Source organism: Schistocerca americana, chromosome 5, assembly GCF_021461395.2.
Source record: "Schistocerca americana isolate TAMUIC-IGC-003095 chromosome 5, iqSchAmer2.1, whole genome shotgun sequence".
In the NCBI taxonomy this organism is placed as follows: Eukaryota; Metazoa; Arthropoda; class Insecta; order Orthoptera; family Acrididae; genus Schistocerca; species Schistocerca americana.
In genome coordinates this window covers 656,081,586-656,108,617 of record NC_060123.1, presented here as the reverse complement: position 1 = coordinate 656,108,617, position 27,032 = coordinate 656,081,586, and the positions used below count along the sequence as shown (strand labels likewise).

The window sequence follows — 27,032 nt, the reverse complement described above, 5'->3', positions numbered from 1 at the left end:
CTTGACCAGGTGTCCTGTTCTTCCGGACACCACAATTCACTAATTCTCACAATATCTGACACTGATCTATCCATTCACATTTTTAAATTCTCTAACCTATCTGCCCTATGAAGGGACCTAATGTTCCATGCTCTTATTTGTAGAATGCAAGTTTTGTTTTTCCTTTTGGTATCTTCGTGAGTAGCCCTGAATGGAGGTCCAAATGTGGGCTATTTTACCCATGGAATATTTTATTCAAATAATTTAACCATACAGTAGAGGTACATGTTCATCAGAAAAGTGATCACCATAGTTTTTCCTTGCTTTTAGCAATTAATGGATGAGAATAATTACTGTTAAGATCATATATTTAATGGAGTTAGGTTTAGTTAGACTATGTCCATCTGTTATTTCTATTACTCTGATTGCCTTCTTATGAATTACAAGAATATTATGCACACTTCTTTCAGTTTCCTCAGTGTAGTAATGCATAACTAAACAAAGACTTAAAAAAATGCCAAATATGCCATTATTATACATCTTCAGTCTTGCCTGTAGATGTATCTCTTTTGATAACCTAACTGTCCACATCAAAACTGATGTAAGTGACCATGAGACATTTGTGGCAACAATAATTACCAAAGTACAAATGGTAACTTAAACAAATGGGGTGTGTCTCCCTGAGGAAATTGAAGCTTTTAACTCAGCGCAGAACCATGTAGAGAAACTGCTCAAGTTTAAAAGAATTGTTGATTGCATGCTGTATAGATATGTTCCCAGGAGATAGGTCATGATGGGAGGAACTCTCCATAGTATACAGTCACTGTATAGAAACTTCTAAAGAAATACACTGCATGAAACATCATTGGCTGTCAAGAGAGGAAGGTGTGAAGCCTGCTGTCAAAAGATTTCTTACAAAACTCAAAGAAATTCTGGTCATATCCAAAGCCTATTAGTTGCACCGAAGTTAGTGCTCAGTCACTCATGAATGAGACAGGAACTGAAATTTAAGGTAGCAAAGCAAAATCAGAAATGCTTAACTCTGTTTTCAAAAGTTCCTTTACAAATGAAAACTCTAGAGTACTGCACCAATTTAAGTCTCATACTACTGAGAAGTTGAGCAAAATAGATATTAATGCCACTGGGATTGAGAAATAGCTACAATAATTAAAATTGAAAAAAAAAAAAAAAAAAAAAAAAAAAAAGGATCCAGGGCCTGATGGAATCTGTATCAGATTCTATACTGAATTTGCAACTGACTAAAATTTGTTGTACACCCCTCAAACAAAAAACTGTGCTCAATAGTTGAAAGGAAGTGCAGGTAATACCTGTGTGCAAGAAGGGTAGCAGAAGTGGCCCACAAAACTGTCATCCAATATCCTCGACATCCATTTGAGATAGTCTTAGAACATATTCTGAGTTCAAACATAAAGAGATATCTTTATCAGAATAACCTCCTCCATGCCAACTAGCATGAGTTTGGGAATGTCAATCATGTAAACCCAACTTGCATTTTTCTAACAGGACATACTGAAAGCCATGGATCAAGGCACTCAGGTGGATACAGTATTTCTCAGTTTCTGAAAAGCATTTCAGTCAGTACCACATCTACACTTATTATGGAAAGTATGATCATATTGCATATCAAGCAAAACTTACAACTGGTTTGAGGATTTTGTAGTAGGGAGGACACAGCATGTTATCTTATATGGTGAGTAATAGACAGATGCAGAAGTAAGTTTGGGTGTACCCCAGGGAAGTGTGTTGGACCTTTGCTATTCATTCATCTTGTGTATTAATGACCTAATGCACAATATTAAATGTAACCTCATATCTCATTAAGTACTGTCTGAAGAAGGTGTGCAAATATTCAGTAAGATGTTCGTAAGATTTCAAAGTGGTGCAGTGACTGGAAACTTACTTTAAATTTTCAGAAATGAGTAACCAGCCTTCAAATGAAATTGCTTTCATATCAGTTGTCAACCCATCCTAGAATGTTGCTCAAGTGTGCTGGATCTGTAACAATAGAACTAACAGGGGGCATTGAAAGTATACAGAGAAGAGCAGCTCAAATGGTTACAAGTTTTTTTGACCGATGGGAGACTGTCAAGGAGATGCTGAAAGAACTGAACTGGTGGACTCTTGAAGATAGACATAAACTATCCCAAGAAAACCTACTTACAAAATTTCAAGAATGGGCTTTAAATTATGTCTCTGGGAATATACTACAATTCTCTCTTATAGCTCCCTTAGGGGCCTTGAGGACAAGGTTAGATGGATAACTACATGCACAGTCATTCATACAGTCATTTTTTCCATGCTCCATGAGGGAATGGAATGAGAAAAAGCCCTAACTGACTGATACAATGGGACATACCTGCTGCCATGCTCTACACTATGCTTAGTGGAGTATAGATGTAGAATTAGGTTTAGTTGTAGAAAATGAGGGTTCCGTGTTAATTTATTATCAAATCTAATTCCTAAAAAAATTTACATTTAATTTTCTATATTGGTGATTATTGATTGGCTGAAACACATATCCTGCATTTTTTAAAATATTTTTAAAAACAGTAAGCCTTTTTCATTGAACCAAGATGTTGCACTTTCTTTCACCAGATCCATATTGTTTATAAGATCCTCAAATACAGGGTTTATGGAAAGAAAAGTTGCATCATCTGCATACATACATACAGTCCAGTCACATTAATGTGACCACCTGTCAGAAGCCTGAATATCCACCTTTTGCAGTGCAGATGTGCAGGAGCTTCTGGAAGATATCAACAAGGATGTGAATCCATACTGACTCCAGTACCATGGCCAGATGTGCTAGATATCTGGGCTGAGGATTCATTGAGCGAGCAGCCTGATCAAGGTGGTTTCACAGATCCTTGATTGTGTTTAAGTCCAGGGAGTTTTGTAGCTTGGGAAGTATAGTAGACTCATCATGATGCTCTTCAAACCAGTCATGTACACTGCAAGCTGTGTGACATGTTTTATTGTCCTGCTAGTAGATGCCACAATGCCAAGGAAACAACAAACTGTATGTAGAAGTTGACATGATGCCCAAGGATAGCTCCATATTTGAGCTGATATGTTGTACCTTCCAGAGTGATGAAATCGCCCAGGGAATGCCACAAAAACATTCCTCAGACTGTAACACTGCACCACAAGATGATTGTAACGCTTCCTCCTCAATCCTGCACCCTTATGACAATTGTTGCAGGGGACATACACACCAATGGCCATCCATCTGTTGGAGAATTAAATGTGGTTCACCAGAAAAGGCCACCTGCCAGCATTCAGTGGACAGGGTGTCTACAGGTCATGAACATCATGAAAAAGTAGTGAAAATGAACAGGTGGTTATAAAAGTAATGAAATGGTAATGAAATTGAGTGGGCCGTCATGACTTTTGTTTTGTGTGTTAGTTATATGTGGTTTTAGAAGGGAGTAGAAAGTTTTTTGTATCCCCAAAAATGTTGTATCCAGGAGCAGAGTCTGTGCTACTGCAATTTGCAGCCTTGAAGGGCAAGTATGGATGCAGAAATTTGGAGGCATGGCTGTGTTGAGCTATATGTGGTTATTTTCAGAAATGTGTGCCCAAATATTTTGCAAAAACTGTATCTAAAAATTGCAGACATTGGGAAGAGTCCTTTGAAATTAAAGATAGTCAAAGGAAGTTCATGTTTTCATCCAAAGTTGTGCAGAAGTCCATTTAGAGAAATTCTCAAGTGACAATTGCATTGGAAGAATTCGTGTGAAAACAGCATATGACTCCCCCATTAGCTGACATAGTGAAGAGAGAATATTTTAAAATGAATATTCCGAATAAAACTGAAGCATTTCAATCATTAGAAGGACAAACTTGATCACTTTCTGATTAATTTACATACACACACACACACACACACACACACACACACACAACACACACACACACACACACACACACACACACACACACACACACAAAGTATGAATTATGACTTAATCAAGTTTGTGCAGAAGCTGTTATGCATGTTTCATGAAAATGCTGCAGTTGGTAGAGGCTTTTCTGCTAACAAAGAAGTTTTAATTGACAACTTAAAAGAAGATACAATTGTTACAGAAAGAAATGTTTCCAATGCAATACAAACATTAGTTGATTTACTTAATAGTGAGAAAGAACTGAATGTGGACATTACAAAATCAATGATACTTGCTCTGAAGAATACAACAACAAAAATTATCAATTATTGACAATACAATGTAAATGGATAGATAAAAAAATCTTCTCACCAAGAGGTGACAGGAGAGCACACACACAAAAGGGTTTAACTTTTACAAGCTTTTGGAGCCAGTGGCTCCTTCTTCTAGCAGAAGAGCTGAAAGGGAAGGAAGAGGGGTGAAGGAATAGGAGTGGGGAGGTTTAGGGGAGGGGGTACAGTTCAGAAAGATTGCCCAGAACCCCAGGTCAGGGAAGATTACAGGATGGGATGAGAAGGAAAGAGTTGGCTGCAATTCAACAAGTGCCATGCCATACATGGAAAACCTTGCTTTGGTTAGCAATAGAAATGTCAGGGTACAGAAGTAGTTTTGTAAAATTGAGCTATGAAGATAATAGGTGTGAATGTGGTGCATAGCCTTGGTAAATGATATCTTGAACCAAGTAAGCAAATGTCAAATTAACATTATTTTTTAAATGTTTGCAGTCATGAGATGTATAATGAGCATCTTTTGGAAAGAGTTTAGCTTTAAAGCAATTCCACTGAACCCTGTTATCAGATTAAACAAACTGGTTACCATATTTGTGGCTATCGAGGCATCTATACCAGTGTTGCATTCTTTTGCTGTGCTTGCTCCACAGAAGTAGTAATTTTGTTGGTTTGTAACCATAAAGTGCATAAACATTACATGATTAAGAAGATCATAATGTTCATTATATTGTAGTGAAAGTTTACTCACAGTTTCATTTCATGTGGTGATATTCAGTATAACTGTATCATGGTCTTTTTAGTCCTTAAGGAACTTGATATTCCAAAGTTTCTCATGAGAAAGGGTTTCACTTCACAACTCACCAACCTGAACATTCACTGTAGATACTCTACAAGTCAGTAGGTTCTGGTCACCAGTCTCCAGACTCTCACGCATCCATGAGAATAAAACATCATATAATACTACAAAAAATTGTTTCACTGTTCCAGTGACCCTGTGCCTAAGTAGTCAAACACAGCATATCAACATTTGTGCTCAACCATGCAACTCAAATTTCTCACTTTCCACCAAACAATTGTGCTGAACAGTAAACACTAAAACACAGTTTAGGTATTAGGTGAAAATGATGATGAAAGATAACTAGTCAGTCAGACTTCATTTTTTGTAATTTTTTGCTGTTGATTAACGTATCTTCAGACTCTGGTACAGAATTAAATTTCCATGCTGGCATATAGATGCATCAGCTAATGCACTAGTTAATGGAAGGACAAAATAATGGACAGAAAGACTTAAGATGCAGTAAAATATCCTTTGTATACTGTCTGTTGTGATCTTCCATCAAAATGAAGTATCCACATTCAGAATATTTCATAATACAGTGATAATCTATTTATTTATTTTATACTATTAAACTATTTTCTGCCTTGAATTCATTCTCATGACAGTGTACTGAGAATGCATATGGCACATATGAGGATAAATTTGATCTGGCATTATTAATACAATTTCAGAGAATATTCCATCAGTAATCTGACACAAGTAGCATTTTCCTGGAAAAGTTATGATAATAACGTCTTGTCCTTTACATGGTAATGGGCTCACAGTCTACATTGAGCATGCAAAACAATTTTATGAAACATTTGAAGTTCCTTTTAATGTTCATCAGATTTTTTCTTCCTGTTTCCTGTAGCATCCTAAGGATCAACAGAACTTAACAAAATGTGATTTCAAGTAAGAGTTTTTATGGAAAGTCCTATTTTTAAAAAATTGTATATCTGTGAGTGTAAAATAATAATTTACCATGATGATTTCAGAAAATACCTAAGGAGGCTAAAGTACGGCAAGAACAGTTTACAAAGAAGTTCAGGCCAGTAAAAATAGCAGAAATGGATGAAATGTTTCCTCTGGTAAGTATGATTTTATAGAATTTCAAGCATAAAGCCACAGTTTACCTCTGCTGTAGAATATATACTGATAGGAATCCTCCCAACGGATCAAAGCATTGTGAAAAATTAACACAGGGAACCAATTTTTATCTTACTCAGGGTTGCATCAAGAGTCAAACTGAAGTCATAATGCAGTGCAAAATAAAGTTTTAGCCTGCCTGGGATGTTAACTGACATATTCATATACTGAATATCACATGCCAAAAAAAAAAAAAAAAAAAAAAAAAAAAAAAAAAAAAAAAAAAAAAAAAAAGAAAAAATTGTGATGAATTTCACACATTCTGTGTTCAATTGTCTTGTGGCAGTCATTTTGTTCAGACAGATTTCTTAAGTGAATGAACTGTTTATTATATTAACCAGATTTCCAATAATACACTCTAAGAGAAAAAAGAAAGAAAAAAAGAAAAAAAATGAGGCACAGTGAAGAAATTCTCTGAATGTGACTGAAATCAGTAGATGTGATGCACATGTACAGACAAACAAATGATAACAATTTCAAGAGAAAAAGATTCACAAATTTAGCAAGTAAATAATGCATTGACCCACCTCTGGCCCTTGTTCAAGCAATTACTTGTCTTGGCATTGACTGACAGAGTTGTTGGACATCCTCATGAGGTATTTTGTGCCAGATTATGTCCAGTTGGCACTTTAGATCAACAGAATACCAAGATGGTTGGAGCACTCCACCTATAGGACTCAAAATTGGGAGAGATCTGGTGACCTTGCTGGCCAAGTTAGGGTTTAGCGAGCACAAAGACAAGAAGCAGAAACCCTTCCATATGTGCTGGTGGGCATTATCCTGCTGAAATGTGAGCCCGAGATGGCTTGCTATGAAGGGCAACAAAATAGGGGATAGAATATTGTTGGCATACCATGGTAAGCCAAGACAGTGGTAAGACAGCCAAATGGACCCTGTTATGAAATGAAATGGCACTCAAGATCATCACTCCTTGTTGTTGGGTGGTATGGTGGATGACAGTCAGGTTGGTATCCCACAGTATCTCCAGACACATTTCCACTGGTTGTTAGAGCTCAGTTTTAAGTGGGACTCATCACTGAAGGCAATTCTACTCCAGTCAATGAGATGCGAGGCTAAAGACATGTCTGTAGGTGCCTTGGACGGTGGTGGTGCAACAACCAGACTACCTCCTGCCATACAGCGCAACAACCAGGAATTATGATCTGGGGCTCGATTTCATTTCTTAGCAGGACCCCTTTGGTTGCCGCATGCAGCACTCTTATAGCAAATCAGTATGCTGACAATATTCTATGCCCCATTTTGTTGCCTGTCATGGCAAGCCATCCTGAGCTTACATTTAAGCAAGATAATGTCCAACTGCACATGGCAAGAGTTTCTACTGTTTCTCTTCATGGTTGCCATGTTCTAATGTGGACAGCAATGTTGCCACATCTGTCCCCAACTGAGAATGTTTGGAGCATTATGGGTAGGACCTTTCAACCAGCTCAGGATTTTGGTGGACTAGTGCACCAATTGGATAGAATTTGGTACAGTATCCCTCAGGAGGAGGACATCCAACATCTCTATCAGTCAATGCCAAACTGAATAACTACTTGCATAAGGGCCAGATGGGGATCAATGTGTTATTGACTTGCTCAATTTATGAAGCTCTTTCTCTTGAATAAATAATTCAATTTTTCCTAAATGGTAATCATTTATTTATCTGCATATGCACCCCACATCTACCAATTTCCATCCCATTTGAATAATTCCTTCATGGTGCATTATTTCTGTCTGTCTCTCTCTCTCTCTCTCTCTCTCTCTCTCTCTCTCTCTCTCTCTCTCTCTCTCTCTCTCTCTCTCCCCCCCCCCCCCCCCCCCCCCTCTCTCTCTCTCTCTCTTAGAGTCTTATTATGGAATAGAAATGTTGCAGTTTTTGATTTGTTTAAAAGATTTTTTTGTCAGAAAATATCAAAGAAAACTGTGACATTTGGAAATCCATAGAAAACTAACAAATGAAAGGTAAGTTTATACAGCTAAGTGAAAAAGACATAATACATAGTTGAAGCAAAAAGTAACATAATTTTGTGGGGAGCACCTTCAGACTGATATAATTTTCCATAAATGGTAGTTTGATAAATAGTGGTATTCCTGCAAAAAAGAGAGAAAAGTGCACAAAAATATAAAAGAATAAATGATAATAATTATACAAAAAAGATAATCCACTTGAGAAAACTATGAAATTGCAAGGAGACAGAAGGGGAGTCATAACGTCAGGGGGTGAAATTCCAGTACTTTTGATAGACACATTTAAAAACAGAGATAAATATTCCTAGCCTTCAGAATCTTGATTCCTTCCTTTGGGAGGAAAAAGTGGTAGTCTTAGGAAGAGTGCCAAGCAAAAGCTACTCACCAATATCCTAGATTGACATGCATCCATCTTTTGTGAGGACTAGGAGAGAGAAACTTGAAGGAGCAGGCACCAGAGAAAGTGGAAGATAAAAGGTGCTTCATTGCTAAACACTTTACCTGCTTCAGTCCAGAGCTGACAGAAGGAGAGAGTGAGGACTAAAGTTGGATTAACAGGAAGAAAAATGAGAAGTAGAATAAATAAAGTAATTAAAAACTGAGTGCAAAGTAGAAAAGAAAGAGATGCAGATGTCAAAATTAGGGAAGTGAAGATAAAAAAAGAAAAAAAAGGAAGTGAAGTAAATAATGAAATACCACATATGAAACAAAATAATACCAATAAAATAATTTTGCTACTAAAAAAACACTGCAAAGTGAAATACCTCTTGAAACAAATATGCCCTCCTCCATTTCTAAATTTTTTCTTGTTATTTTAATTTTTCATTGTTACATATCTTTTTCATTGACAGTGTTTCATTATACAGGAGGGGTCAGAAAGAGTCTGAAAATCTTGTAAGGATGTTGAAAGGATAGGTCGTAGGTTGTGTGAAAAAGCAGGTGTTAAGAAAAAATCTGATATGTTGCATCGTTTCTGAGTTAATTAGCACTGAAGTTAGCTAGGCAGACCATAGTGCATGAATGATCAGATGGCCTGCCAGGTGCAATTAGTGTCAGTTGTTCTCATAGCATAGATGACAGCATATGAGACTGCTGAGCCTTTGGCTCATGTTTGATCCTCAACTTCGTCCCATGTCCAATATTTGCGTTACTCTCTAGTTTGCTTTTAGGATACCAAATGAAGAATATGTTTGGTGACACCATCTCTTGTGAGCCACTTGAATTGGTGCATGCAATGGCCTGATTGGCTAACTTCAGTGCTTATTAATTCAGAAACGGTGCAGCGTATAAATTTTTTTTCTTAACTACGTTGCTGCCAATGTTAATCTCAGAATATGTCATCACTATCAGCTGCCTGTAGTTAGTTTGCTTGCCTATCATTTTATCTCATCTGTTCATAAAAACACACAGTATTCATGCAGTTATCATTCATCTTTCACAACTGGCACTGTCTACAGTTGAGCACATGTATATTGTGAAATAAATGATGCACAATTTGTAAAGTACTTTGTAGCATTTATCACTACAATACTTATGCAGTCTTTACACAAAGTCACAATGTATGTAGGACCTTAACCTACAACACATCTGACTGCATCGATAACTTGTGACTTCACGGATTTATCAGCAGCACTCCTTGAAGTGGAGGGCTGTAACTCATATGAAGCTAACAACCTCATGTTTTTGAGACTAAACACATAAAGATTCCAGGAGAGCACTTTCTAAATAACATATGAAAAGATTGGTGTAGGAGGGGGCCATCATGGTTCCCACTGCAATGCCACTTTTTAAGTATGTCTTCCAAATATGAAATAATCAACCTTAAATATAAAATAAACTGTTCTAACAGCCCTTGAGAAACAAGGCATTGATTGAACCTATGATTAGATGCTTAATAATATACATTTCATGCCACAGTTCACAGTATACTTCATCATAACAATGGTAAATTTAAAGCTGAAGAAGGAGTCAGATAAGGAGATTCCATGTTACCAAAATGCAGAAATGAAGGAGAATTATGTTAGTGGAACATATCTGACTGACTTTTGTTTTTTAAATGTCATTGCTACTAGTGTATATAGACTTAAAGTATATATAAACTTCAACAACTAATGAAAGATGTTAGCAGACTGAGTGTAATAGAAGGCCTACAGATCAGACTAAAACATAAAGTTTATTGTCAGTGTACATTACCATTTTTAATGGTTAACAGTGAGACATGGGTTTTAGATGCATTCAAAAAAGTAAGATTGGCCTCAGGGACCTATTGAGTGATGCATGCTTGGAATTATCAGGAGACACACAAATACAAACAAATGGATCAGTAAATAGACTGGCATAGAAGATGTAATTATGGCAGTAATGAAAATGAAATGGAGGTTTGCAGGACTGTGCCAAATGAATAGATGACAGACAGACAAAGAAAAGTTCTTTTACTGAATTTCAAGAGATAAGAAAGAGCTGAGATGCTATAGTGGGGTGTGCATAGATGATGTTGGAAACTTATTGGTATGATGTGGATGCGTATAGCTGCTTTGTGTAATACGTGGCAGAATCTAGAGGAAGCCTTTGACTGCTGGCGGATATCAAATGGCTGCTGCCAGTGATGATGATTATGATTACAATTATGATTATGATGAATGATGACACTGCAGTATGAAATGGATTAAGGTGAGCAGTAAATATATCACAATTTTGGTGGCAGGTAATCAGTATTGTTTATTTATCTGCATTTTTCCTTGCAAGGAGCCATCAAAATGATGGCTTTTAAACCAAATAAAACCATTCAGTCTGCCATTTTTAATTTTACTCTTTGCTGAAAGTAATTGTATTTTGTCCTGGTGTTGTTGTAATGTATATCACAGCACCAAATAATTTCAGTTGATTGCAGGGTATTACTGAGGTAGTGGAGAGGTAAGCCCCCACCAAGGACACTGACATAGGATGGGGATGGGGTGGAGGAGGGGTTGGGGGTGGGGATGGGGGGGAGATGGGGGGGGGGGGAGGATGAGATGAAGCCTTTCCATCGGCCCAGAACTGACAGTGCACACTTTTGTCACAGTAGCATGTCTACGTTGTCATTTTATCCAAGTAGCATCATAAATAGATAACTACTACCAAGCAGACATCTGTCAATAACATGGTTTATGTGGTAGCACTGCACTTGCTTAGTTCGTACAGCTGCTGCCTTCACAGCTCGCTCATATTCAATAATGTAGTTCATACTGCTACAGTTGGTGAGTAGATGCTAAAGGAAATATAGGTTTTTACAAAGGTTCCCAGTTTATGCTGACTGAAGTCTGATGAGGAGCATGACAATGGTATAAACAATCAAAAACCGTGGAGGTGGTGTGTAATTTAATTGCCCCTGCTGCCAGTAGTTCTGCTGCTTGGTTGGTACAATACTTTGCATAAATTAAAAAGAATTAAAGAATAAGCCTTCCGTGGCTGACTGATAATATTACAGGAGCTGTTATTGTCTCCACACAGCACACTTGTTTATCCCTTTCCTTTTATGTCTGATTATTAATTTATGCACTATTAAAGATTAATAATTTGAAAAACAATAAAATCTATTATTTCTTATAAATAATACTAAAGTAATGAACAGTGGTTGCCATAAACAGTAAGATATAGATTTTGTTTTACTTTCAATTTTTTTTGTAGAAAATACATACACTCTGTTGTATTCAGTAAATCAGTTTGGCACCCAATGTTAAAGGTAGCTGGAAGTGAATCACCTATCACAGAAAAGTAGTTGCTGTACTGAAGTGACATACTTTCATCTTTGCAACTAATTGTGTCACTGGGCTGTCGTAACTAAAATACAAATAACATTGGCAACATTGTAGATAACAACTAATAATCATTTATGACGTGCACATATTGCAATGTAATAAAAGTTCTGAACCTAGTCACAGAGATAACAAATTAATCTAATAACTCAGTCTGGACTTCTGAAAGACAGTTTATACTTCAGGCTCAGTTTATGATAAACAGTTTGTCACTCAGCATGAACTATCTGGTAACAGCTCATTGACAGCTATTGGGCTATAACAGAGGCAACTGTAAGGTAACTGGAACTGGACATCAACTGGCAGAGTGAAGACTTGTGGAACCTTTTATCCACAGACAGTAGAAAAATCATCATCTATGCTCTATTTGACAGATGTAGGAAATAATAATTCCTTGTATCAGCACTGTGTGTGGTGGCTACATGGCTGTTGACAGATACACTCCTGGAAATGGAAAAAAGAACACATTGACACCGGTGTGTCAGACCCACCATACTTGCTCCGGACACTGCAAGAGGGCTGTACAAGCAATAATCACACGCACGGCACAGCGGACACACCAGGAACCACGGTGTTGGCCATCGAATGGCGCTACCTGCGCAGCATTTGTGCACCGCCGCCATCAGTGTCAGCCAGTTTGCCATGGCATACGGAGCTCCATCGCAGTCTTTAACACTGGTAGCATGCCACAACAGCATGGACGTGAACCTTATGTGCAGTTGACGGACTTTGAGCGAGGGCATATAGTGGGCATGCGGGAGGCCGGGTGGACGTACCGCCGAATTGCTCAACACGTGGGGCATGAGGTCTCCACAGTACATCGATGTTGTCGCCAGTGGTCGGCGGAAGGTGCACGTGCCCGTCGACCTGGGACCGGACCGCAGCGATGCACGGATGCACGCCAAGACCGTAGGATCCTACGCAGTGCCGTAGGGGACCGCACCGCCACTTCCCAGCAAATTAGGGACACTGTTGCTTCTGGGGTATCGGCGAGGACCATTCGCAACCGTCTCCATGAAGCTGGGCTACGGTCCCACACACCGTTAGGCCGTCTTCCGCTCACGCTCAAACATCGTGCAGCCCGCCTCCAGTGGTGTCGCGACAGGCGCGAATGGAGGGATGAATGGAGACGTGTCGTCTTCAGCGATGCGAGTCGCTTCTGCCTTGGTGCCAATGATGGTCGTATGCGTGTTTGGCGCCGTGCAGGTGAGCGCCACAATCAGGACTGCATACGACAGGGCACACAGGGCCAACAGCCGGCATCATGGTGTGGGGAGCGATCTCCTACACTGGCCGTACACCACTGGCGATCGTCGAGGGGACACTGAATAGTGCACGGTACATCCAAACCGTCATCGACCCATCGTTCTACCATTCCTAGACCGGCAAGGGAACTTGCTGTTCCAACAGGACAATGCACGTCCGCATGTATCCCGTGCTACCCAACGTGCTCTAGAAGGTGTAAGTCAACTACCCTGGCCAGCAAGATCTCCGGATCTGTCCCCCATTGAGCATGTTTGGGACTGGATGAAGCGTCGTCTCACGCGGTCTGCACGTCCAGCACGAACGCTGGTCCAACTGAGGCGCCAGGTGGAAATGGCATGGCAAGCCGTTCCACAGGACTACATCCAGCATCTCTACGATCGTCTCCATGGGAGAATAGCAGCCTGCATTGCTGCGAAAGGTGGATATACACTGTACTAGTGCCGACATTGTGGATGCTCTGTTGCCTGTGTCTATGTGCCTGTGGTTCTGTCAGTGTGATCATGTGATGTATCTGACCCCAGGAATGTGTCAATAAAGTTTCCCCTTCCTGGGACAATGAATTCACGGTGTTATTTTTTCAATTTCCAGGAGTGTAGATAGAACTGTTTTAATGTCTTTTGGCAGAAGCATAATGAAGTTCCTGTTATTTATGCCATCTGTGTGGTGACTTTTTGGAACTATGTGATGCCACTCTGGAGAATGTGTGGCTAGTGGTTTTGGCTGTGTACTGTGTGTGGCAGTGTGTACAGCATTCCCCTGGAGTGCAGGGGAGGGGAAAGCAGATGAAGTTTGCTTTATTAGTTTCATGTTTCTATGTTTGTCGATGTACAAAGATCATGGGTGTACACATGTTGCTTCCTCTGACATTTTCCTTTGTGAGTGGAAGATATGGGCAAACTCATTCATCTTTGGGAACCACTTCACTGGTGATTGTTCCTTTTTGGGAACTATTCATTTTTACTTGTTCACCATTCATTCAAACAATGGAAAATCCAGGATGGAATGTAACAAATTATGAAAAGGACAGTTGCTGCTCACCATATAGTGAAGATACTGATTTGCAGGCTGTCAAAAAGTGAGCTTTTGACCAACAGGGTGTTTGTTGAAAATAGACAACAAACTCATACACACTCACACAAATGCAATGCATGCACACATGACCACAGTCTCTGGCAGGCGAAGCCCATCCTTTTTTATTTTATTGTACATGCTACACAGATTTTTGGCAAATTTACACAAAAATATCAAATATACAGGAATACTACTTCTGCACGATAAATTCATCAATTTCTTTATGTAGACGGTTTTCCATAGCTGACTTCATTCTTAGAAAGAATCACATTAGCTGGCTGATGTGATGGGCCAGTGATCACATTTACAACCCAGTGCAGACAATTCCAGACATCATTTGCTTTAACGGAAGATCATAGTCATAGCAAGTACAGTGTCTTCATTTTCAGTTCATTTACAGAAACTAATTTACTATATACGTACATCTGCATTACTATTATGAAATAATGAGAAATAAACTGTCATATGTCAGATCAATATTAATAATTTTCTTTTACAATGTGTAGATGTGTAAATTAACTACACATCAAAGTGGCATACTATCTGTGTGGGAAGTGAAGATATATTAGAAAACTCATGATTTCCAATGCAGGAGTTTAGAAAGTGCATACTAAAGTTAGAAGCCTTGTTCAGCAAAGGAGCAACTACATAAATATGCCAGGAAATCATTGGAACTCTGTAAGTGGAGAGAAACAAGACATTTTTTCAAGAGTAGAACCAAGTGAGCACAGGCAGCTGCTAACAGATGAGAGTGAAACAAATATAAAATTCAACAATTCATTAAATATATGTAAATGTGCTTAGAATATAAATTTCACACACAAATGTATTTGAAAATAAAAGAAAAGTTCACTACACATATTTCAGTCATTTAACTTGCTAGGTTAAAGGGGAGGATAAAGTTTATGAAACTCAAGATGAATGGCTTTTTAGTCAAATCATTAATTGCTTTCACAATAGTATAAAGTACAACCAGTTTTAGATGTGCATTTACTTTGATTGAAAACATTTTGGAAACAGATCCTTTGTATTTACCTCTCAGGTATAACATACATATATGAGGGGCTTTTGTTAAGTATGAAAGAATTAGCCAACTAGTTGCATATCACAAGTTTCTTAGAACCCATTACCTAAGTTCCAATAATTATAAAATTATCTTCTTCAGGAGATTCATTGACTTACACCATAGGGTGGTGGGGTTTCGGGATCCGCTGAATAGGTCAGGAGTCCACTACACTCAGCTGGTGGCTACACAGGTAGCAGAGGCTGTGTGGTGTGGACTGGGCAGTTTTTTAGGTTAGAAGGCCTCAGGAAAGTACAGGGTGGGCTGCAATCTTAAAGGGTGCATGGCAAATACAGGACATGCTTGGATCAAGGAACAGTCAGAATTGTAGTTGTAAATTGTTGTAGTTGTGCTGGGAAAGTCCCTGAGCTTGAAGCGCTAATAGAAAGCACAGAAGCTGAAATCGTTATAGGTACAGAAAGCTGGCTAAAGCCTGAAATAAGTTCTGCAGAAATTTTTACGAAGTCTCAGACGGTGTTCAGGAAAGATAGATTAGGCAGAATTGGTGGTGGAGTGTTTGTGTCTGTCAGTAGTGGTTTATCTTGTAGTGAAGTCGAAGTAGATACTCCGTGTGAATTGGTATGGGTGCAGGTTATACTTCACAGCCGAACTAAGTTAATAATTGGCTCCTTCTACCAACCCCCAGACTCCGATGATATAGTTGCTGAACAGTTCAGAGAAAATTTGAGTCTCATAACAAATAAATACCCCACTCATATGGTTATAGTTGGTGGGGACTTCAACCTTCCCTCCATATGTTGGCAAAAATACTTGTTCAAAACCGGTGGTAGGCAGAAAACATCTTCCGAGATTGTCCTAAATGCTTTCTCGGAAAATTATTTTGAGCAGTTAGTCCACAAACCCACACGAATTGTAAATGGTTGCAAAAACACACTTAACCTCTTAGCCATGAACAATCCAGAGCTAGTAGAGAGCATTATGACTGATACAGGGATTAGTGATCACAAGGTCGTTGTAGCTAGGCTCAATACCATCTCTTCCAAATCCACCAGAAACAAACGCAAAATAATTTTATTTAAAAAAGCGGATAAAGTGTCACTAGAAGCCTTACTAAGAGACAATCTCCATTCCTTCCGAAATGACTATGCAAATACAGACGAGATGTGGCTCAAATTCAAAGATATAGTAGCAACAGCAATTGAGAGATTCATACCTCATAAATTGGTAAGAGATGGAACTGATCCCCCATGGTACACAAAACACGTCTGAACATTGTTGCAGAGGCAACAGACAAAGCATGCGAAGTTCAGAAGAACGCGAAATCCCGAAGATTGGCTAAAATTTACAGACGCGCGAAATTTGGCACGGACTTCAATGCGAGATGCCTTTAATATGTTCCACAATGAATCATTGTCTCAAAATTTGGTAGAAAATCCGAAGAAATTCTGGTCGTATGTAAAGTACACAAGCGGCAAGACGCAGTCAATACCTTCGCTGCGCAGTGCCGATGGTACTGTTACCGACGACTGTGCCGCTAAAGCGGAGTTATTGAATGCAGTTTTCCGAAATTCCTTCACCAGGGAAGATGAATGGAATATTCCAGAATTTGAAACACGAACAGCTGCTAGCATGAGTTTCTTAGAAGTAGATACCTTAGGGGTCGCGAAGCAACTCAAATCGCTTGATACAGGCAAGTCTTCAGGTCCAGATTGTATACTGATTAGGTTCCTTTCATATTAGACTGATACAATAGCTCCCTACTTAGCAATCATATACAACTGCTCACTCACCGATAGATCTGTACCTACAGATTGGAAAATAACGCAGGTCGCACCAGTGTTTAAGAAGGGTAGTAGGAGTAATCCATCGAACTACAGACCTATATCATTGACGTCGGTTTGCAGTAGGGTTTTGGAGCATATACTGTATTCAAACATTATGAATCACCTCAAAGGGAACAATCTATTGATACGTAATCAGCATGGTTTCAGAAAACATCGTTCTTGTGCAATGCAGTTAGCTCTTTATTCGCACGAAGTAATGGCCGCTATCGACAGGGGATCTCAAGTTGATTCCGTATTTCTAAATTTCCGGAAAGCTTTTGACACCATTCCTCACAAGCGACTTCTAATCAAGCTGTGGGCCTATGGGGTATCGTCTCAGTTGTGCGACTGGATTCGTGATTTCCTGTCAGGAAGGTCGCAGTTTGTAGTAATAGACAGAAAATCATCGAGTAAAACTTAAGTGATATCAGGTGTTCCCCAGGGAAGCATCCTGGGACCTCTGCTGTTCCTGATCTATATAAATGACCTGGGTGACAATCTGAGCAGTTCTCTTAGGTTGTTTGCAGATGATGCTGTAATTTACCATCTGGTAAGGTCATCCAAAGACCATTATCAGTTGCAAAGCGATTTAGAAAAGATTGCTGTATGGTGTGGCAGGTGGCAGTTGACGCTAAATAACAAAAAGTGTGAGGTGATCCATATGAGTTCCAAAAGAAATCCATTGGAATTTGATTACTCGATAAATAGTACAATTCTCAAGGCTGTCAATTCAACTAAGTACCTGGGTGTTAAAATTATGAACAACTTCAGTTGGAAAGACCACATAGATAATATTGTGGGGAAGGCGAGCCAAAGGTTGCATTTCATTGGCAGGACACTTAGAAGATGCAACAAGTCCACTAAAGAGACAGCTTACACTACACTCATTCGTCCTCTGTTAGAATATTACTGCACGGTGTGGGATCCTTACCACGTGGGATTGACGGAGGACATCGAAAGGGTGCAAAAAAGGGCAGCTCGTTTTGTATTATCACATAATAGGGGAGAGAGTGTGGCAGATATGATATGCAAGTTGGGATGGAAGTCATTAAAGCAAAGACGTTTTTCGTCGCGGCGAGACCTATTTACAAAATTTCAGTCACCAACTTTCTCTTCCGAATGTGAAAATATTTTGTTGAGCCCAACCTACATAGGTAGGAGTGATCATCAAAATAAAATAAGAGAAATCAGAGCTCGAACAGAAAGGTTTAGGTGTTTGTTTTTCCTGTGCGCTGTTCAGGAGTGGAATGGTAGAGAGATAGTATGATTGTGGTTCGATGAACCCTCTGTCAAGCACTTAAATGTAAATTGCAGAGTAATGATGTAGATGTAGATGTAGATGTAGGAGGAGATTGTAACACCTAGATATCACCCACTTTGGAGTCTAATAGTTTATCCTGCATTTGCTGTTTCTGCTTTACTATAACCTTTTGGAATTAGTGAGTAATTTCTAAGTGTTACAATCTCCTTCTGATAAAGGTAATTTTATAACTATTGAAACTTGTATCAAGTGTTCTAATAAATCTGTGTCATGCAACTGGATGCTGATACTTACATTCTTTCCAAGACTAACACTTTACCATTGCTTTTACTGCCATGATCAAGATTTTAAAATATATGAGAGGATTATATTGGTAGGTTTTGAATTATCTGCAAACTGTCTTCTTGAAGAACCATCTCATGGAGTACCTTTTCGTGTTCCAAGGGGATCTATTATACAAGTTGGATGGCAGAACCCGTTAATATGTTAAAAAAGTTTATGTTCTAAGATGAAGTAGAATTTTGACAGCAAAAAGGAGACTGAAGTTTGCTCTGTTTGTATTTTCCCTACCAATATGTAAGTTGAAGGTAGATCTTCTGGAGCCAACCCTATCTAGGTTGCAGAATTGATTGAAAGCCTCATGTACATTTATTATGTTGCCAATAGTGATACTCTGTGTGTGCTGTTACAAAAACTAAAAGTCAGTTATGGATTCTACCCACTGTTCAGTTGCCCCAATCCTCTGAATCAAAAATTAAGCAGAACCAACAAAGAAAAATATATAAGAATTCAAGTAGAAATCGATCAAATACCAAAACTTGTGGCAAGTAGGACTGAACAGTCTGTTCCTAACAAAATAGGAGTATCTATATGCAGATTTGATTTGAGTGACAAGTTCCTTGAGACTGATTCTTCACAGTGATATGAAAATAAAGAAAGATGTCATCAATGCTCTACACCTACTTACTAACCTGAAAGTTGTAAGGTATCCAACTGAGAGATGTCAAGCTCATGGAACGTTGTTGTTTTGGTCTTCAGTCCAGAGACTGGTTTGATGCAGCTCTCCATGCTACTCTATTCTGAGCAAACTTCTTCATCTCCCAGTACCTACTGCAACCTACATCCTTCTGAATCTGTTTAGCGTATTCATCTCTTGGTCTCCTTCTACAATTTTTACCCTCTGTGCTGCCCTCCAATACTAAATTGGTGATCCCTTGATGCCTCAAAATATGTCCTACCAACCGATCCCTTCTTCTAGTCACGTTCTGCCACAAATTTCTCCTCTCTCCAGTTCTATTCAATACCTCCTCATTAGATACATGGTCTACCCATCTAACCTTCAGCATTCTTCTGTAGCACCACATTTCGAAAGCTTCTATTCTCTTTTTGTCTAAACTATTTATTGTCCACGTTTCACTTCCATACATGGCTACACTCCATTAAATATACTTTCAGAAATGACTTCCGGACACTTAAATCTATACTTGATGTTAACAAATTTCCCTTCTTCAGAAATGCTTTCCTTGCCATTGCCAGTCTACATTTTATATCCTCTCTACTTCGACCATCATCAGTTATTTTGCTCCCCAAATAGCAAAACTCCTTTACTACTTTAAGTGTCTCATTTCCTAATCTAATTCCCTCAGCATCACCCGACTTAATTCGACTACATTCCATTATCCTCGTTCTGCTTTTGTTGATGTTCATCTTATATCCTCCTTTCAAGATACTGTCCATTCTGTTCAACTGCTCTTCCAAGTCCTTTGCTGTCTCTGACAGAATTACAATGTCATCAGTGAACCTCAAAGTCTTAATTTCTTCTCCATAGATTTTAATTCCTACTCCAAATTTTTCTTTTGTTTCCTTTACTGCTTGCTCAATATACAGATTGAATAACATCAGGAATTGGCTACAACCCTGTCTCACTCCCTTCCCAACCACTGCTTCCCTTTCATGCCCCTCGACTCTTATAACTGCCATCTGGTTTCTGTACAAATTGTAAATAGCCTTTTGCTCCCTGCATTTTACCCCTGCCACCTTCAGAATTTGAAAGAGAGTATTCCAGGCAACATTGTCAAAAGCTTTTCCTAAGTCTAGAAATGCTAGATACGTAGGTTTGCCTTTCCTTAATCTATTTTCTCAGATAAGTCGTAGGGTCAGTATTGCCTCACATATTCCAACATTTCTATGGAATCCAAACTGATCTTCCCTGAGATTGGCTTCTACCAGTTTTTCCATTCGTCTGTAAAGAATTCGTGTTAGTATTTTGCAGTCGTGGCTTATTAAACTGATAGTTCGGTAATTTTCACATCTGTCAACCCCTGCTTTCTTCAGGAATGGAATTATTATATTCTTTTTGAAGTCTGAGGACATGTTGCCTGTCTCATACATCTTGCTCACCAGATGGTAGAGTTTTGTCAGGGCTGGCTCTGTCAAACTTTTCAAGCAGTATCATATCTCCCATTTCATCTTCATCTACATCCTCTTCCATTTCCATAATATTGTCCTCAAGAACATTGCCCTTGTATAGACCCTCTATGTACTCCTTCCACCTTTCAGCTTTCCCTTCTTTGTTTAGAACTGTGTTTCCATCTGAGCTCTTGATATTCGTGCAAGTGGTTCTCTTTTGTCCAAAGGTCTCTTTAATTTTCCTGTAGGCAGTATCTATCTTACCCCTAGTGATATACGCCTCTACATCCTTACATTTGTCCTCTAGCCATCCCTGCTTAGCTATTTTGCACTTCCTGTCGATCTCATTTTTGAGACGTTTATATTCCTTTTTGCCTACTTCATTTACTGCATTTTTGTATTTTCTCCTTTCATCAATTAAATGTGGTATCTCTTCTGTCACCCAAGGATTTCTATTATCCCTCATCTTTTTACCTACATGATCCTCTGCTGCCTTCACTACTTCATCCCTCAGAGCTACCCATTCTTCTTCTACTGTATTTCTTTCCCCCACTTGTGACAATTGCTCCCTTATGCTCTCCCTGAAACTCTGTACAACCTCTGGTTCTGTCAGTTTATCCAAGTCCCATCTTCTCAAATTCCCACCTTTTTGTAGTTTCTTTAGTTTTAATCTACAGTTCATAACCAATAGATTGTGGTCAGAGTCCATATCTGTCCCTGGAAATGTCTTACAATTTAAAACCTGGTTCCTAAATCTTTTCTGACCATTATATAATCTATTTGAAACATGTCAGTATCTCCAGGCTTCTTCCATGTATACAACCTTCTCTTATGATTCTTGAACCAAGTGTTAGCTACAATTAAGTTATGCTCTGTGCAAAATTCTACCAGGCAGCTTCCTCTTTCATTCCTCACCCCCATTCCATATTCACCTACTACGTTTCCTTCTCTTCCTTTTCCTACTATCGAATTCCAGTCACACATTACTATTAAATTTTAGTCTCCCTTCACTATCTGAATAATTTCTTTTATCTCATCATACATTTTATCAATCTCTTCATCACTTGTGGAGCTAGTCAGCATAACACTTATACTGCTGTGGTAGCAGTTTTAAATTTAATTAAATTTTGAAATTTTTTAATCTACCTGTCTGATTAAGGGATCTGAGATTCCTTTCTCCGACCCATAGAGCGCCAGTTGTCTTTTTCCTGATAACAATCTCCTACTTAGTAGTCCCCGCCCGGAGATCCAAATGGGGGACTATTTTACCTCTGGAATATTTTACCCAAGAGGATGCCATCATCATTTAAGCATACAGTAAAGCTGCATGCCCTCAGGATAAAGTGTAGCTGTAGTTTCCTCTTGCTTTCAGCCATTTGCAGTACCAGCACAGCAAGGCCGTTTTGGTTAGTGTTGTAAGGCCCAATCAGTCAGTCATCCAGAGTGCTGCCCCTGCAACTACTGAAAAGGCTGTTGCCCCTCTTCAGGAACCACAAGTTTGTCTGGCCTCTCAACTGATACCCCTCCATTGTAATTGCACCTACGGTATGGCTATCTGTATCGTTGAGGCTCGCAAGCCTCCCCGCCAATGGCAAGGCCCATGGTTCTTGTGGGGGGGGGGGGGGGGGTCATGGAACATTATAATCAATAAATTATAGAAAAACAAGGAACAGAAGTTAACCATACAAGTATCTCAGTATAAGAGTTTCCCCACAAAGTTCCAGATCAGGAAAAAGAGACTTTATCGAAGAGTAATTATGCTTAAAATAAAATGTGATTTGCTCATCGTATTTCCCTCACATGCTTAGTAAATGTAAGTCTATAGGTTGTATTTGTAAAGTTAATACAGCAATATGCCATTAATAATAAAATTAAAAGTAAAAATGTATTTCATTAAAATGCTATTTCTGAACAATATTTTTGACATAAAAAGTAAATAGAATTTTATGCCTTTCTGAGGTTTTTTAAATGGAGAGACACTGATTACCCTTTTCCATCTGACCTGGCATCAGGCACCACTCATTTTTTGTGCAAAGTAACTGTACTGGGGCACCACAAAGAAGCAACCAAACTTCAAAAATAAAAACCCCCATAAGTGTTGTGTTGTATTTTTGGGAGAAATGTGAAAATGACAAGCAAGGTTTATGTACACTTTCTAACACAACACAGAAAAAATTATTAAAGATAAAAAAAGGAGGCTGCCTGTTTTACTTGGTCAAACAAAAAGTAACTTACCTTGTGATAAGTATGTGTTCTATGGTTGATCAAAATGACAAAGAGATAAACAATTTCTCATTTTGTTGCCTGAAAAATATGTATTACATATAACTTAATTTTTATGGAAGTATGTAATTATAAGAAAAAGTTCAACTGGAATGAGTGGCTGTACAAAAAGAAATGAGACCAGCCAATGTGAACTACGAATGACAGTTACTGGGAATGAAACTGACCATGGCCATAGTGAATGACAAATGACCATTCTTGGGAACTCGGCGACAGTGACTGAAGTGAATGGTGAATGACTGTTCCTTGGGAGTTGTTATTAAATTCTTTAATTCACTTTAGATTCATTCTTTAGGATCCATTAATTTACATCTACATCTACATCCATACTCCGCAAGCCACCTGACGGTGTGTGGTGGAGGGTACCTTGAGTACCTCTATCGGTTCTCCATTCTATTCCAGTCTCGTATTGTTCGTGGAAATAAGGATTGTCGGTATGCCTCTATGTGGGCTCTAATCTCTCTGATTTTATCCTCATGGTCTCTTCGCAAGATATATGTAGGAGGGAGCAATATACTGCTTGACTCCTCGGTGAAGGTATGTTCTCGAAACTTCAACAAAAGCTCGCACCGAGCTACTGAGCATTTCTACTGCAGGGTCTTCCACTGGAGTTTATCTATCATCTCTGTAATGCTTTTGCGATTACTAAATGTTCCTGTAACGAAGCGCGCTGCTCTCCGTTGGATCTTCTCCATCTCTTCTATCAACCCTATCTGGTACGGATCCCACACTGCTGAGCAGTATTCAAGCAGTGGGCAAACAAGCGTACTGTAACCTACTTCCTTTGTTTTCAGATTGCATTTCCTTAGGATTCTTCCAATGAATCTCAGTCTGGCATCTGCTTTACTGACGATCAACTTTATATGATCATTCCATTTTAAATCACTCCTAATGCATACTCCCAGATAATTTATGGAATTAACTGCTTCCAGTTGCTGACCTGCTATATTGTAGCTAAATGATAAGGGATCTTTCTTTCTATGTATTTGCAGCACATTACACTTGTCTACATTGAGATTCAATTGCCATTCCCTGCACCATGCCTCAATTTGCTGCAGATCCTTCTGCATTTCAGTACAATTTTCCATTGTTACAACCTCTTGATATACCACAAAAAGCCTCAGTGAACTTTCGATGTCATCCACAAGGTCATTTATGTATATTGTGAATAGCAACTGTCCTACGACACTCCCCTGCGGCACACCTGAAATCGCTCTTACTTCGGAAGACTTCTCTCCATTGAGAATGACATGGTGCGTTCTATTATCTAGGAACTCTTCAATCCAATCACACAATTGGTCTGATAGTCCATATGCTCTTACTTTGTTCATTAAACGACTGTGGAGAACTGTATCGAACGCCTTGCGGAAGTCAAGAAACATGGCATCTACCTGGGAACCCGTGTCTATGGGCCTCTGAGTCTCGTGGACTAATAGCATGAGCTGGGTTTCACACAATCATCTTTTTCGAAACCCATGCTGATTCCTACAGAGTAGATTTCTAGTCTCCAGAAAAGTTATTATACTCTAACATAATACGTGTTCCAAAATTCTACAACTGATAGACGTTAGAGATATAGGTCTATAGTTCTGCACATCTGTTTGACATCCCTTCTTGAAAATGGGGATGACCTGTGCTCTCTTCCAGTCCTTTGGAACGCTACAATCTTCTAGAGACCTACAGTACACCGCTGCAAGAAGGGATTTGGTGGGGGGGGGGGGGGTGAGGGGGGGAGGGGGGGGAGGGGGGGGGGAGCAAGTTCCTTCACGTACTCTGTGTAAAATCGAACCGGTATCCCATCAGGTCCAGTGGTCTTTCCTCTTTTGAGCGATTTTAATTGTTTCTCTATCCCTCTGTCATCTATTTTGATATCTACCATTTTGTCATCTGTGCGACAATCTAGAGAAGGAACTACAGTGCAGTCTTCCTCTGTGAAAGAGCTTTGGAAAGAGACATTTAGTATTTCGGCCTTTAGTCTGTCATCCTCTGTTTCAGTACCATTTTGGTCACAGAGTGTCTGGACGTTCTGTTTTGATCCACCTACCGCTTTGACATAAGACCAAAATTTCTTAGGATTTTCTGCCAAGTCAGTACATAGAACTTTACTTTCAAATTCATTGAACGCCTCTAGCATACCCCTCCTCACACTACATTTTGCTTCGCGTAATTTTTGTTTGTCTGCAAGGCTTTGGCTATGTTTATGTTTGCTGTGAAGTTACCTTTGCTTCCACAGCAGTTTCCTAACTCAGTTGTTGTACCATGGTGGCTCTTTTCCATCTCTTATGATCCTGCTTGGCATATACTCATCTAACGCATATTGTACGATGGTTTTGAACTTTGTCCACTGATCCTCAACACTATCTGTACTTGAGACAAAACTGTTGTGTTGAGCTGTCAGGTACTCTGAAATCTGCTTTTTGTAACTTTTGATAAACAGAAAAATCTTCCTACCTTTTTAATATTTCTATTTACGGCTGAAATCACTGATGCTGTAACTGCTTAATGATCACTGATTCCCTGTTCTGCATTAACTGTTTCAAATAGTTTGGGTCTGTCTGTCACCAGAAGGTCTAATATGTTATCACCTTGAGTTGGTACTCTGTTAAATGCTCAAGGTAGTTTTCAGATAAAGCACTTAAAAAAATTTCACTGGATTCTTTGTCCCTGCCACCTGTTATGAATGTTTGAGTCTCCCAGTGTATACCTGGCAAATTAAAATCTCCACCCAGAACTATAACATGGTGGGAAAATCTACTTGAAATATTTTCCAAATTATCCTTCAGGTGCTCAGCCACAACAGCTGCTGAGCCAGGGGGCCTATAGAGACATCCAATTATCATGTCTGAGCCTGCTTTAACCATGACCTTCACCCAAATTATTTCACATTTTGGATCTCCGTCAATGTCCTTCAATACTATTGCACTTCTTATTGCTATAAACATGCCTGCCCCTTCAGTGTCCAGCCTGTCTCTGCGGTATACATTCCAATCTGGGTTTAGAATTTCATTACTGTTTACATCTGGTTTCAGCCAACTTTCTGTCCCTAGTACTATGTGGGCATTGTGACGGTTTATTAATGAGAGCAGTTCTGGGACCTTTCTATAGATGCTCCTGCAGTTTACTATTAGTACATTAATGTTGTTATTCCCTGTTGCATTTTGCCTACTCCTACCTTGCCGCGTCTCAGGAGGTGTCTTGTCGGGCCTAGGGAGGGAATTATCTAACCTAAAAAACCCACATGTTCACTCCACACATACTCCGCTACCCTTGTAGCCACTTCCTGCATGTAGTGCACGCCTGACCTATTCAGGGGGACCCTACATTTCTCCACCCGATAGTGGAGATCAAGAAATTTGCACCCCAGATCTCCGCAGAATCGTCTGAGCCTCTGGTTTAAGCCTTCCACTTGGCTCCAAACCAGAGGACCACGATCGGTTCTGGGAACAATACTACAAATAGTTAGCTCAGATTCCACCACGCAAGCGAGGCTTTCCACCTTCACCAACTCTGCCAACTGCCTGTATGAACTGAGGATGACCTCTGTACCCAGACAGCAGGAGTCATTGGTGCCAACATGAGCAACAATTTGCAGTCGGGTGCACCCAGTGCTCTCTATCGCCGCCGGCAGGGCCTCCTCCACATCTCGGATGAGACCCCCCGGCAAGCAGACAGAGTGAACACTGGCCTTCTTCCCTGACCTTTCTGCTATTTCCCTAAGGGGCTCTATCACCCCCCTAATGTTGGAGCCCCCAATCACTAATAACCCCCCCCCCCCCCCCCCCCCCCTCCCCTCTGTGCCTGCTCGGACCTTGCTGAAGGAGCGGTCACATGTCCACTCACAGGCAGAGTGGGCGATGCCACACAGCCAGCCTCCACATTGACCCTCCGCCTCGTGTGCCGCGAACGCCACTGAACCTGCCACTCCCCTTGGGGAGAGGGTGGCCCAACTGTGACCGGTACCCTCGAAGATGTCTCGACAGCAGGGACAGTGGGTGA

General features: G+C 39.7%; 1 protein-coding gene across 1 annotated transcript in view; it reads left to right on the top strand.

Moving 5' to 3' along the window:
- Positions 1–27,032, top strand: part of LOC124616613 — a 282,672-nt gene that overhangs the window by 146,082 nt on the left and 109,558 nt on the right. The window contains exon 8 of the mRNA XM_047144936.1: positions 5,987–6,079. Within this exon, the coding sequence (XP_047000892.1) occupies positions 5,987–6,079 (93 nt within the window). The remainder of the gene's footprint in view (positions 1–5,986; positions 6,080–27,032) is intronic.